Source organism: Myripristis murdjan, chromosome 22 (genome assembly GCF_902150065.1).
Source record: "Myripristis murdjan chromosome 22, fMyrMur1.1, whole genome shotgun sequence".
Lineage (NCBI taxonomy): Eukaryota > Metazoa > Chordata > Actinopteri > Holocentriformes > Holocentridae > Myripristis > Myripristis murdjan.
The window spans coordinates 2,705,477-2,720,097 of NC_044001.1; the positions used below are offsets into that span (position 1 = coordinate 2,705,477).

Below are 14,621 nucleotides of genomic sequence, written 5' to 3' on the forward strand. Positions count from 1 at the left end.
GGCTGGAAAGCTCGACTGTAGTGTTTTCCCAAATCTGTTTCATCTCTTGCCTCAGAATTAAAAAAAAAAAAAAAAAAAAAAACACTTTTAACTTGTAATTATGATTTAATTCTGCTTTACTTTTCATTACCTTTGTGTTTTATTATCGATGTCGTCTTTATTATATATTTGGATTTATGTCTTCTGTCGTGTTTTAATCGCCGTGTTCATATTTAAAAACTACCTCATAACTAAAGCTTATCGTCATCATCATCATTATTATAAAATATTAACATCATCGTCTTTTTGCCAGAAATCAAAACACTGTTGACTTGAAATGTGACATTACAGTTTGTCACATGAAAATTTCGTAAATGCAGGTTTTTTGATGTTTATTTTTGTTTCCAGCTGCAGGATTTTACACGTTTCTGACCGCAAGTCGAGGAAATTCTGCAAAAAAATGTGATAAAAAGTGATATTTTGGGTAAATTTGATTGGATTTCCAGCTGTCAGGGCAGATGTGCAGCTACATGAAGAGTCCAGAAAGATCTTAAAATGCGCTTCCACGTCTACTTTCATGTTTATCAAACCGTGTTGATGTTTCCTGGCACAAAAAAGATGCTGAAACTGCAATAATCAGAACCGTCGAGAAACAATTTAAGTCAAGAGCGTTTAAACTCGACAAATACATGAAAAAAAAACACATAATCTGCATCTCATGAATTTCCTGCTGTTTAAATATTTTCTAAGTTGACTTTGAACAATCCATATATTTGTAATTTTGATCACTGCAGTTTTAATTTGCGGGATTTATTTATGTAAAATGCTTCTGTTGTGCCATTTTTTTCTTTTTTTCTTTTTTTTTTTTGGAATATTGTTGTCAGGACAGAGAAGAACAGCGCCCTCTTACTGTTTTGTGCCATAAAGCGATCAAAGCAATTTTTTATTTCCCATTAATTCCCCCAAATTACATTTTTAAATATTTTTTTGTAATATTTTACATTTGAATTATTTAGATTTTTTATTTTTATTCTTTTATTTCTTTTATTTTTATTTACTATATATTTTTATATTTTTTACAATAATTTATTTATTAATTATTTATTTATTTTAATTATTTACCCAGTTTCCCCTCGGGAGTAAAACTATTTCTGATTCTGATTCTCATTTGCCATTAAATTTGCCGTTCTGCATCTTTAGAGTTAGAAAAACTAAACCATGTTTGTCTCCTGTGTCTGCTGACATGGCACTTTCTGCCTCTCTGTTCTCGCCTCGGTCATGAGACACGACGTGTTTGGCTTCTTTGGAAGCTTTGCGATGTTGACTGCAATTTAAAATAAAGTTTTGTGAGTTTGAACAAAGATCGGCCAAGCAACGTGTTTGGAATAAAGTTCCCACCAGCAAGAACAAGTTTAAATCATGAAAAATCTTCATCTCAGCCTTACTAATCACTCATAATGTCTACATTATTAATGCACATACAAATTTCTAAGGCACGTATTGTTGTATTACTGATTTGTTTGTCTATTTCTGGTAATTTAATTCTTCTCAAGAGAATTTGAGCAGACCCAATTTCCCCGCAGGGATCAATAAAGTATTTCTGATTCTGATTCTGATGAATGAAAATAACATGCAGTCAGTGTCTAAAGTGAGCTGAAGATGCCTTTGCAGCTCTTTAATAAGCATCTAGACATGAACCTGTCACCTTAATGCGCATGTCACATATTCACACAAGTCCACACTTTTACTCTTTGAAACCCAAAGTTCAAGCCGATCCTGCAAACACACCGTCACGATTCAGAACCTGTTGGTCTCAAAGTTCACATCATATGGGAAGAAATACAAATACCTGCCATCTTATGAAAGGCAGAGTTGATTTGTGGCTCAGAAAAGCATGCACGATAGAAGAAGCAGCAATAAATTGGGATCTATCGTTGAAAACTGTCTAACGTTCCAGCTGCCATGGCCGTAGCGTCACTGTGTGCCTGCAGCGGACGATGCAGCTGATATGAAGACAACATTTCTAGATTCTTCTGAGGTATTTAGCACCAGGTATGTGGACACTTTCAGAAAAACAGGAGCTTTCTAGCTGTGATTACCAGTTAAATGTTGATGTGGACAAAAAAAAGAGTAAAACATATGAGGTGAAGGTGGGATAATAGCAGGAATCCCAAATGTGGATCGCCACCAAAAATCAAAGTGTCAACCAGCTGCTCTCCAGCCGTCCTGCCGGATTAAATCTGCACCAAACGCTGCAGGACAATCTGTTTGAGAGCGGAATAATCTGGATCCTGTGTGCAGGCGTGTGTGTTGCACTGCACTGGTTTGCTTCCACAGTGCAAATCTATAATGAGAACGCTTACATGCACTAAATATTCTGGTTTTCCAAAAGAGAAAATATTCCTACTAAGCTGTTTTCATGGCTGACAAACATGAATATTCCACTCATATTCCCGTTTACATGCAGCTGTGCAAACACATCCTCGTTCTGTCCATATCCAAAAACCAGTTGGCATAGAAGTCTTTCATAATTTTCAAAAGGTGTGTTTCTTCCTCTGACCACAGATGCGGGCTTTTATTTTGTAAATGCATCTCTCCTCCAGCCTTGCAAACTGTCGGCTGGTTGGTTTAATAGGAAAATGCTACATTCAGAAAAAAAAGGGTCTTATTAGGAATATCCAAGAGGAAAACGTTGTTTTTCTTTACAACAATTCAACAGTGTAATATCCTCTGTGTACACATGGTGTATAACGTGGACCTCTTTTACGTGCTCAATTTCTTATTACTATATTTATCGCTGTGATATTTTTGTAGGATTAATGCACTAATTTATACATAATGAATTTTTTTTTTACAAGTAAAGGATAATGAATGTGACGGTGTGCAATAAACTTCGAGGAGGCAAAGTTTTGTGTCAGCTGATTCTCTGCTTTCATCCTGTAAAGCCTGAAAACTCAAATTCGTGTTTCTTGAATCTTCTGGCAAATTTAAAAATACATATATATCTAAAATAAGTAACACTTATCATATATGAGTTTTGTTCTGTATCATACTTGACATATCCAGAATTTGTTGCAAGTTGGTTGTGCTTAGCATGTTTTCTTTTTTTTTTTTTAACAAACAAAAATATACAGAACACAACATTTTCAACTCCTTAAACTCTGAGTTTCCTTAAAAAATTTCCATACGTACTTTCAAACATAAGACTTTTTTTTTTTTCAGATTGTACGACGGTGTCTTACACATTCTGTATCTGCTGCACTGAAGCTGCATCGCCTCGACATCACATCACCTTCACTTTCTCAAAACTGGCAAAAATATCCAAGCAACACCAGCAGGGGGTCTCTGCACGTCTCTGGTGCTGCAGTGCACGAATCATCCAGCAGGGGGCAGAAGACATGGATCGGATTACACTCCACACCACAATCCAATTAACCATCGAGGAGAGAGGAGGAAACACTATAAAAAAAATAATCCATCGGTGTCTTTTCATTAGTTGCTAGCTTCGCCAGCTGTGTTTTTTAATGTTGCCATGGTAACACGTCAGCTAGCGGTTGACCACAGGACGATTGATTAAACTTGAGCCGAACTACGTGTGCAATACACCGTCTAAACACACACCTGCCGGCCAATCAGAGAAGAGTATTCACCCAGACTATAGTTTACCTGGGATTAATGCACAAGCAGGATTAATGCACGTATTTATACATAATGCACATACTTTTTTTTCTCATTTCTTTTCTATTTCTCATAATTTAACTTGTTCTTGTAAGATATTCTTCTCGTGAGAACTTCAGCACCTGACCCAGTTTCTCCTCGGGGATCAATAACGTTTTTCTCCTTCTGATTCTGACCCGCATCGAATTCAGATTATTGGCAAATTTCGGAATAACAGTGGAAGTTCAGTGTGCATGTAAGCGTGCCGAGTGACTCCCGCCTGCAGGTGGCGCTGCAGGCCGACAAACACCCGGTCCATTTGTCCAAGAGGCCTCGCTGCATTTCAAAATAAAATTCAGCAACCAGTCACACTGCTCAGATTCAAGAAAACACACAAAATCACACACAGTACTACTTTAACCAGTAGTGCTACTACTACTACTACTACTACTACTACTACTATTACTACTACTACTACGGGCACACACACACGTTACCATGGCGAGGAGGTGTGCTGCTGGCCGGCCAGGTGCAGGGTCTTGGGCCGGGCGGCGGAGCAGCTGCCTGCATTAGCCGGCCGCTCCCAGTAGGGGTCACTGTGGAACAAACACAAAAACGTGAAGAGGGTCTTAACAACAGCAAAAACGAGCAGGAGAAGAAGAAGAAGAAGAAGAAGAAGAAGAAGGAGAAGAAGAAGAAGAAGAAGAAGAAGACGGTGGAGGAGGAGGAAAGATAAAGGCCGAGGAAAGTAAGAGCAGTGACAAGGAGAAAACATGGCAGGAGGGGGAGGAAGAGGAGGAGAAGTGGAAGTGGAAAGCAAAGAGAGGAAATAAAAAAAGAAGAAAGTGCGATTAAAAGAAAGAAAAAAGGAGGCGAAGAGAGAAAGAGAAAGAGAAAGAGACCGCCTTCCTCTTTGACACAAAGACACAGTTAGAAAAAGTCAGAGTAAGCAGAACACAGATGTCAGCGCCCAGTGGAAGATGAATGCAATGCAAAGCGAGTCATTCCTAAACACACAGATTCAGATTCAGGGCTGATGCTCACAGGACAACTTATTCTGGGCATTTCTAACTCAGCGGACAAACACACAAAAAACAAAAAAAATAAAAAAACAAATAGAACGCTGACTTTTTGGATGAACCAAGACCATCTTTAATCCATACACCAACTTTGTAGAAATTCAGTGTTTCCCTGATCTCTTTTGTTTTTTTCTTTCTTTCAACCACACTGCAAAAATGCAAAATCTTACCAAGATTATTTGTCTTATTTCAAGTCAAAAATGTCTTATTTCTAGTCAAAATATCTCATTACACTTAAAATAAGACATGATCACCTCAGAAGTAACTTGTTTTTGGACAACTGTCTCTTGTTTCAAGTGAAAATTTGCTTGAAACAAGTGAAAATTTGCTTGTTTCATTGACAAAATTTGCCAGTGGAAAAAGTGAAAATTCACTTGAAATAAGTGAAAATTAGCTAGAAACAAGAAACAGATTTTGCCAATGAAACAAGCAAATTTTCACTTGTTTCAAGCAAATTTTCACTTAAAACAAGAGACAATTGTCTAAAAACAAGTTACTTCTGAGGTGATCATGTCTTATTTTAAGTGTAATGAGATATTTTGACTAGTAATAAGACATTTTTGACTTGAAATAAGACAAATAATCTTGGTAAGATTTTGAGTTTTTACAGTGCAGACCCAATAGAGCAGTTTGATTTCTTATTTCTGACCCTTAAACTCCTCCCATTCATCACCACGGTGGAAATAAAATCTCCTGTCGGCCCCGTAAAACAGCAAAAGTGTTTATTTTATTTTGGAGATGTTACCTGCCGCCGCGGCTGAGGCTCTAATACCTACAGCTCCCCGGCTTTGGAAAGAGTCTAACAGGAGGAGGAGGTGGAGGAGGGGAGGAGGAAAAAAATGAAATAAAACTCCAGTTTGGGGTTTTGAAAAGCTAAATACCGCCGGCTGGGACTCGACAGGCAGGCGAAGTGACACGGAGTCAAATACGAAATACAAAGCAGCCCCAAAGTGACTGTCTATGCACAGTGAATTATTTGAATTTTACACACCCACCAAAGACAGGCTGTCAAAAACCATGCAGGAATGGATTTTTCATACCGAGAGAGAGAGAGAGGGAGAGAGAATAAGAGAGAGAACAGGAGACAGGAGGAGAGAGAGAGAGCGAGCGAGAGACACCGGCGCACACAGAGAGAGGAGGAGAGAGAGAGAGAGGCAGTGGAGCGGCGCCGGCTCGGAGGAGAACATTAGCCGCACCGTGTAGCGCGCCGTAAAACCATTGACATTGTCGGTCTTGCTTTGTGGACGGGTATTATTGTAAAACACAGCTTTCTGAGGCGAGCCGGCCGCTATTGTTCCTGTCAGCGGGGTGAGGCGAGGGCAGCGCCGCCGCCACTTATTTGGGTTTTAAAACGAGGAAAGAGTGGGGGGAAAAAAAAGACAAATAAAAAAAAAAAAAAACAGAAAAGGCAGAGAGAGAGAGTTGGTTTTCAAAAATTAAACCGGCGAGATGTAAGTCCAGAGACTGTATTGCTTTTAGATTTGATCTCTTGATGCATGACTGGGGAACACACGTCGCTGCTGTCGGCGGCAGGGAAATAAAACAGAGCACAGACGAGGACGAAAAGCCTGCTCTCTCACTGAAGCCTGGGTAGGATTTTTTTTTTTTTTTTTTTTTTTTTTTTGGGTGGCGGGGATTACACAACAGCCATGAAAGTTACTCAACAGCCCGCATCACACCTGCCTTCAGCGCCGGCAAAATCATTAGCTGTGAAGTGTTGGCGCTCCATCAGCAATCTGATCGCAGCAGAATCAGACCTTGGGGATAAACAGATGAATAATGTAGTTTTACCTGCATGCTTTTTTTTTTATTATTTTTTTTATAAATGAAAACTTCATCAACTTGTTTTCTGAAGACGCAGGAGAAATTCGTGAGTGACGTGCGTCCGATCGCCGCGCTGCCGGCGGCGTCCGGCTCGTTTCGCTTGCAATCGTCTGGCTTTTTATTGTTTTCTAAGCAGCAGTTGTGTGTGTGTATTATCCTGGTTAAAGTCATTATAAGTTGTACCGCCCCCCAGTTTAAGCCACACACACAACACACACACACAGAGATAGAGCAATATTTCCAGAAACAACGATCTGTGAATGCACAATTTACCAAAGTAGTCCCCATATTCAGTCTATGGGATTTTTTTCCAAGATTTTTTTTTTTTTTTTTTTTTTTACATTTTATATCATTGAGTTGCTGCTTCAAAACATGTCATTGCACTGACTTTCCATTTCTTAAGTGCCAAGGTAAGGAAGCTCAGTTAGACAAAAGGTGTGTTCGATGATGCTGACCAGGTCTGACAGATTGACACATGTTGACTGCAGGAGCTCATTTTTATTTTTATTATTATTATTATTTGCTGCGGAGGCTTCTGCGATCGGAAAATTTGAATTACAGTGGTCCCTCGTTTAATCGCGGGAGTTACGTTCTAAAAATAACCCCGCAATAGGCGAAATCCACGAAGTAGTCAGCTTTTATTTTTTTACAATTATTCTAGATGTTTTAAGGCTGTAAAACCCCTCACTACACACTTTATACACTTTTCTCAGACAGGCATTAACATTTTCTCACTTTTCTCTCTTGTTAAACTCTCAAAGTTGCAAACCTTCGTAGAAAAATAAGTCCAGTATTATAGAATGAACGCATTCTGTACTGTACAGGAGACACGGCACGGAGGAGACTGATTGACAATGGTCTACAGTCCCTTAGCCAATCAGGACGCAGAACACAATGCGCTGTAAAAAAAAAAAAAAAGGGAAAATTGCACTAAAAAAAAAATCTGCGAAACTGCGAGGCCGTTAAAGGTGAACTGCGTTACAGCGAGGGACAACTGTATTTCTGTGGTCGTTATTCAGCCGTAAATGTGATGTTCAAATATTCACAGTTCAACACGATGGTCTGAAAAAATCAGACGTTTCTGATGAATGTTTCTGTGCTTAGCGAGCGTCTTTGATGAGCCGAACTGTACAAAACAGCGCCATCTAGTGCCGGTTTAAGGAGGCACCAGCAGGGTGACGTGTACTTCCAGTTTGGCCTCAGACGTGAGAGTGTGAGGATCTCAGCGGCGACAGTGATCTGGTTTCTCCTGCAGGAATCCACCTGCGCTAACGGCTTCCTCTTAACCCCTTTATGGAACCCAGAGATTTTATTTACAGCATTTTAAGTGCAACACACAACATTTTACATGCAATACCCATTTTTTTTATGATATAGTTTCATATTCAGGAGTAGCGCCGACAATAAAGGCTTTTCTATTCTATTGTATTCTAGTTCACACATGAGAATAAAACCCAGTCAATGACTGGTTTACATGGACTTTAGTATCCCGGCTTTGAGCATATTTGGGATATGCTTACATGGAACACAGAGAAACCCGGTTATTCATATCCCTGTATACATGAGAAATACCAGCAACCCGTTTTCTGATCACTGCATCCTCTCTGCGCAGGCGCGTGTTGTGTCTTTTACGTCTTTTATTTACAACAGATTAAGCGGGAAGTGTGATATATTTATTATATTTAGAAGTCAGACAAACATGAGAGCTCTGATGCTTCTAGCGGCTCAGCGGTAGTAAATACTCAGTAGTGCTTCTTCAATATTTTCCACCGGACTAACTTGTTCAGCGGTGCGAGGGTGGAAGAAACAGCGTCACGTAGCTCGTCCACAACAGACTTGAACAGGTCGGCATTTCTGTGTCTTCTGCCATCTGAACAAATATGGCGCTTTTCCACCCAGCACCTACTCAGCTCCACTCGGTACGACCGAAACCGAGGCGAGCCGAGGCGAGCCGAGTGGAGCCGAGTAGGTGCTAGCAGAAAAGCGCCAGTAGTCATGTTGAGTTCTTTCATTATTTTCAGGCAAATTTCGTCTCTTCATCGCTCCAAAAAACGGGAAGCTCTCGTTGCCGCCATGTTTCTGTTTATCTGGTGCGTCACTCTGGCGCCTGCGCACACGGTGGGCAGCCGTCAGAAACCGGGATGAGGTGTATACATGCTCCAGTATCCGGCTTCCATCGGAGTACGTTTCTTGAAACCGGGAAAAGGGCATAACCTGGTTTTGAATTCGGGGTGGTTTACATGCAAAACAACAAAACGGGATACTTAAAAAAACCCGATCAAAACCAGGATACTAAAGACCATGTAAACACAGTCAGAGTCAGTCTGCATGTACATATATCTACAGTAGGTCTCTGACTGTGTTACTGTACCAAGTCACACAGATAAGATACATTTACACTTTTATTTTGTACATTTTAAACAGAAATGATGAGGTTCTGCAGCGTCAACACAGAGCGGCTGTCAGATTTCAGATTAAAGGTTTCCTGCATTACTGAGAGTTTAGGGTTCAGCTCTATACACCAGGCACAACACACACACAACAACACACACACACACACCACACCACACACACACCCACACACACACAGCTGACCTCTCCTCCTCTCTTGTGTCCCATTAAGAGAGCAGAGACCTTTGGTGAAAGGATCTGCAGAGAGAGAGAGAGAAGAGAGAGAGAGGGATGGAGAGGTGGAGGGATGATAGACGGAGAGGGAGAGTGAGGGAGGAGGAGAGGTGAGGCTGAGTGAGGGAGAGAAAGAGAGGAGAGAGAGAGAGAGAGAGAGAGAGAGAGAGCTTATGAGGCAGTCGATGCGTCGTCTTCTCTCTCTCTCTCTCTGTCCTTTCTGTCTCTCTCTTCACTCCATCTCTCCTTCCTCCTGTCCTTAAATTCATCTCTTTGTCCCTCCTCTTCTCCCACCTGCTTTCACTCTCTCTCTCTCTCTCTCTCTCTCTCTCTCTCTCTCTCTCCCCCCCCTCCCCCTCCTCTCTTACCTCCTTATTCCTCCCCACATCCTTCCATCCTTCGTTCTTGTTCTTTTCTATCGCTCATGCTGTTTGTTTCTCCCTTTCTACCTTTTTACCCTTTTTACTCTCTCTCTCTGCATCCCTCCTTTACCCCCCTCTCTCTCTCCCTCTCTCTCTCTCTCCCTTATCTATCTGTTTGTTCCAGATTGATGCCTTCAGGTGACTCTGTCATTTTTGGAGAGTTTACCATCGGCAGGTAGAGGAGCACTCACTCACACACACACACACACACACACACTCACACACACACACACACACACACACACACACACACAGATTGGTACATCTGCAACACACTCAGGCACAGCAAAAAATTCAATAAACCGAGTGTAAACAACACACACCACACACACACACACACACACACACACACCACAGGCTAGACTCATGGGTAAATGCACACAGAGATGCACATAGGCACATAAAATGCTCACACATGCGCGCAACCACACACCCACACACACACCACACACACCAACACACACCACACTCTATCAGGCCCAAATGGCAGGGGAGGCAGTACAATGGGTGTGCTGGGCGCCGGCAGAGCTAAATTGCAGACAGCGAAGGGGAGATCGGGCCATTTTTCAAGGCCGACTATATATTACAAATGGCTACCAGGGCATTGTCTGAGAGTACACACACACACACACACTCACACACACCACACACACACACACGCAGAGTGAAAACTAATCCTGGCTTGTCCTGTTGTGGCCCACAGAGCCGCAGAAATCTGCCCTTTTCCTCTTTTTCTACAATTTCCCAGAAATAAACCATGTGATGAAAATGTGTCAGTTTAGCAAGCAGCCGACACACACACACACACACACACACAGCACCACGCACACACACACACACAAACATGCTCTCCATCGTCCCCTGTTTGCTACCTGTAACCCTTCAGTTTGTTTATGAGAATGCCAGCACTTCCAGGCCAGGTTCAAAAGCTGTTTCCCCCGAGTACACACACCACGCACACGACACATGCACGCGCGCACACACACACACACACACACACACACACACACACACTGAGGGACAAATGGTGCAAACAGAGGAGTAAAGACGGGAAAGCTGGACACACATTTTCAAAAGCACATGAGAGAACCCTCTCTCTCTCTCCTATCTCTCTCTCTCTCTCTCACACACACACACACACACACACACACACACCACACCACACACCACACACACACACACACACTGTCCCAGCCAGTGAGGATGTTTTGGTCCAGGTTTTAGCCGCTCGGTCTTGCTCCAGTGCAGCAGTAAAGCTAGCTGTGCCTCAAATCCCTTCCTAGCAACAACACTGTTTCATCCAGAATGTGGCTCTGTGTGTGTGTGCGTGTGTGTGTGTGTGTGTGTGGTGTGTGTGTGTGTGCGTGTGTGTGTGTGTGAGTGGGTTATCAACTCCACTACCTGTTGTGGTTTGAAGGTTAATAAATGTCCTGTTTTGCTGATGTCAGATCAGCTCTGAGAAAGGAGCGCCGTTAAAGAGGTCCGACGCGGCGGCCAATCAGAGAGCAGCGAGACGAGCAGCTGACCCGGGACAGAGGACGAGCGTCTTCCTAGGTCACATGACACGGTCACATGATCAGGAATACGAACAGCGTCACCGTGTTGAATATAATCCAGTAGATGATGTTTGTGTCCTCTGGAGGTTTTAGGAGCTTTTATTATTGTAATTTTATTATTTGTTGATTTTTGATTTATTGATTATATTTATTGAATTAGCTGCAGTATCAGAGGCTTTTTAACCCGACTTTTCACGACTGCCTTGGATCCTCTTTTCCAGTGGAAATTTTAAACCCCGATCCAAAATGCACTGGTGACACTTCACAATAAGAGCACAACAATTAACGTTAGTTAATGCCGTAATGGTTAATTATGATTATATGGCGTTTACTAATGTTAATAATATCTACAATAACCCTTAAATAACATATAAATTAATACCTTAGCATGAAACAGCATCAGTACTGATTCTTAGACACATAATTAACAGTTAGTTACCTGTACTCATGTTATTACCTGTTATTCATGATTATTACCTGTTACTTCATGATTATTACCTGTTACTTCACCTGTTACTTCATGATTATTACCTGTTACTTCATGTTTATTACCTGTTACTTCATGTTTATACCTGTTACTTCATGATTATTACCTGTTACTTCATGTTTATTACCTGTTACTTCATGTTTATTACCTGTTACTTCATGATTATTACCTGTTACTTCATGATTATTACCTGTTACTTCACCTGTTACTTCATGTTTATTACCTGTACTTCATGATTATTACCTGTCCTCACCTGTACTTCATGTTTATTACTGTTACTTCATGTTTATTACCTGTTACTTCATTATTATTACCTGACTTCATGATTATTACCTGTTACTTCATGTTTATTATGGCATTAACTAACGTTAATTGTTGTTTCTTATTGTAAAGTGTTACCAATGCGCCAATGTAGACCTAGCACGCTCTACTCCTACTTTTTCTCACTATTTTCTGTAATACAGTACATATCTAAGAACATAAGTAATCCTTTAGCACGACTAAAAAAAACACCTGGTGAAAAGTTTATCATATCCTCTTAAAAATCACATGGCGTCTGATCACAATATCAAGGCGCCTACCGTAGATTTTAGACATTTGGAAAGTAGGGTGTCTTTGCTCTCATGTAAATATAGTGACTGGGTGTGTTTACAGGCATGCAAGAAAACCCAGTTATTGTGGGCAACCCGGTTAAAGCAGGAAATCTGATCACTGAAAACAGCAGCAATACTCCACATTTCCCAGATGTTGATGTAAAATGAGCCGGCGCTCTTCAACGGGACAGTTTTGCACAGTTATTGTGTTTATCCCGTCAACCTTCCTTACGCTCTCTCTCCCTGCACAGGATCACTCGGAAAAAAGCGAGTAAGCGACAGTGATCGGGTTTCTCCTGCAGAAATCCACCTGTGCTGACCGGCTTTCTCTTTCCCTCTTAATCCACCAGATTTTGTTTGCCCTTGTTCAAATCATTCCAGATCTCTGCCGCAGGTCTGTCACTGCACACCGGTCTGCAGGAACTTTCCAATTCAGCAGCTTAAAAACTCGACACAAAACAACAACGATTTCATTTCACACTGGAGTTTGTAGCCGACTCTTCCTGGCCTGTAGCGGCTCACAGCACTGAGAGGCTTTTCTTTAGTTTTTCTTTATCGGCGAGTAAGAGTCTGTGTATAATCCCGTGTTACGTAATCCTCATCTCGTCAAGAAATCAAATTTCACGACAGGGTCAGTTGTGCTTTTCCTTCCCAGGCCTGAAACACTGCATCACTGGGAATAACTCCATAATCAATAAAACACACTGATCACCAAAATAAACATCACTCGACTCGACCCTGTTTGAATGGCTCTCCATTCATTTTCAAAATTATCCAATAAATCACTGAACCGGAAAAGGCAAATCGGTGAAATCAAACTGACAGGGCCTGAATTTATTATTTAATTTTATTTAATTTATTAATTTAATTTTTTAATTTTATTTAATTTTATTTCTTTATTTTTATTTTATTTATTTATTTTATTTTATTTATTTTTTTATTTTTTTATTTTATTTTATTGCTTTGTGACAGTCAGGAGCCATGACCAGGCAGTTCTCTGACATTTTGGTCCCAATCCAGAAAACAAAAAAAAAAAACAAACCTTTATCTTTAAACCATTTTTATTTTCCCACAAAAGACGCTTGAGGAGGCTTCCTGGTACCCTAGACAAACTAAAACTGAACAGCCGTGTGTGAGTGACGTCAGAGGACAAAACAGTGGACATGATACGAGTCAAATTAAGGAATAAAAAGCGCAGATTTCTCTCATCGCTCCGTCATCTTCCCTCCACAGCAACACAAAGCTGCTAACATTTAATTATTTCAATATTAACTAAGAGACACGATGGAGACGCTGCTGCGGCGTGTGTGTGTGTGTGTGTGTGCATGTGTGTGTGTGTCCGTTGTTGTGCTGTAAACGCTCGGTCTGGTTTCTCTCTCCCTGCAGGAAGTGATGATCGCTCGCTGATGAATAAATCCATTACAATCCAAACACAGAGTTTAATATTTAATGTTCTGGCACTTTTAATGAACAGTCGCTAACATTATCATACATAACATGACACACACACACACCCACACACACACACACACACTGCCTCGCTCTCTGAAGGCCTCGCTCGCCCCGCACGCTCGTTTCCTCTCTGCCCTCGTTTGTGTGCTCTGACTGAATGAAGTCTACAGGGGGTGGCATACACCACACACACAACACACACACACACACACACACAGGACATACACAATGTTTAACAGCTCTCTCTCTGTTTACAAGAGATGGGCTCAATCCACAAATCTGCCTCACAATCAGCAGTGTGAAAACACGCGCAACACACACACCACACACACACACAGCGTCAGCAGGTTGGCAGGCGGACGTCCCGCTGCGTCCAGAGCTGCCAGTAACACGCGCGCAGCACCGCTCAGCAGATAAAATATTAAGTGCAGCAGGTAACAACATCGTTTACCACACAAACACGGCGCGGCGGCAGAGTTACAACAAACAAATAAACGTTTTTCCTGATCAGCAACACAGTTTACCACATTAACAGCTAGCCTGTAACCAGGTAAACAACATGTCAACAACCAGATAACAGAAAAACAACACGCTTTACCACATGAGCTAATACATAACCTGATAAACAACAACTTTACCATACAAACAACTAATTAACCTGAAAATAAACAACTAAATAACCTGATAAACAACAACTTTACAACAAACAAGCTAATTAACTTAATAAACAACTAAAATAACTGATAAACACAACTTACCATACAAACAACTAATAACCTGAAAATAAACAACTGAAATAACTGATAAACAACAACTTTACCATACAAACAACTAATCAACCTGAAAATAAACAACTGAATAACCTGATAACAACAACATTACCATACAAACAACTAATAACCTGAAATAACACGAATATACCTGATAACAACAACTTTACCAGACAA

General features: G+C 41.0%; 1 protein-coding gene and 1 pseudogene across 1 annotated transcript in view; both read right to left on the reverse strand.

Annotated features, from left to right (window-relative positions):
* The window catches only part of LOC115353980 (tripartite motif-containing protein 35-like), a 993,629-nt pseudogene that overhangs the window by 437,254 nt on the left and 541,754 nt on the right, over positions 1-14,621 (reverse strand).
* Positions 1-14,621, reverse strand: part of npas3 (neuronal PAS domain protein 3) — a 357,351-nt gene that overhangs the window by 271,405 nt on the left and 71,325 nt on the right. The window contains exon 2 of the mRNA XM_030044091.1: positions 4,134-4,232. Coding sequence (XP_029899951.1) covers positions 4,134-4,232 — 99 coding nt within the window. The remainder of the gene's footprint in view (positions 1-4,133; positions 4,233-14,621) is intronic.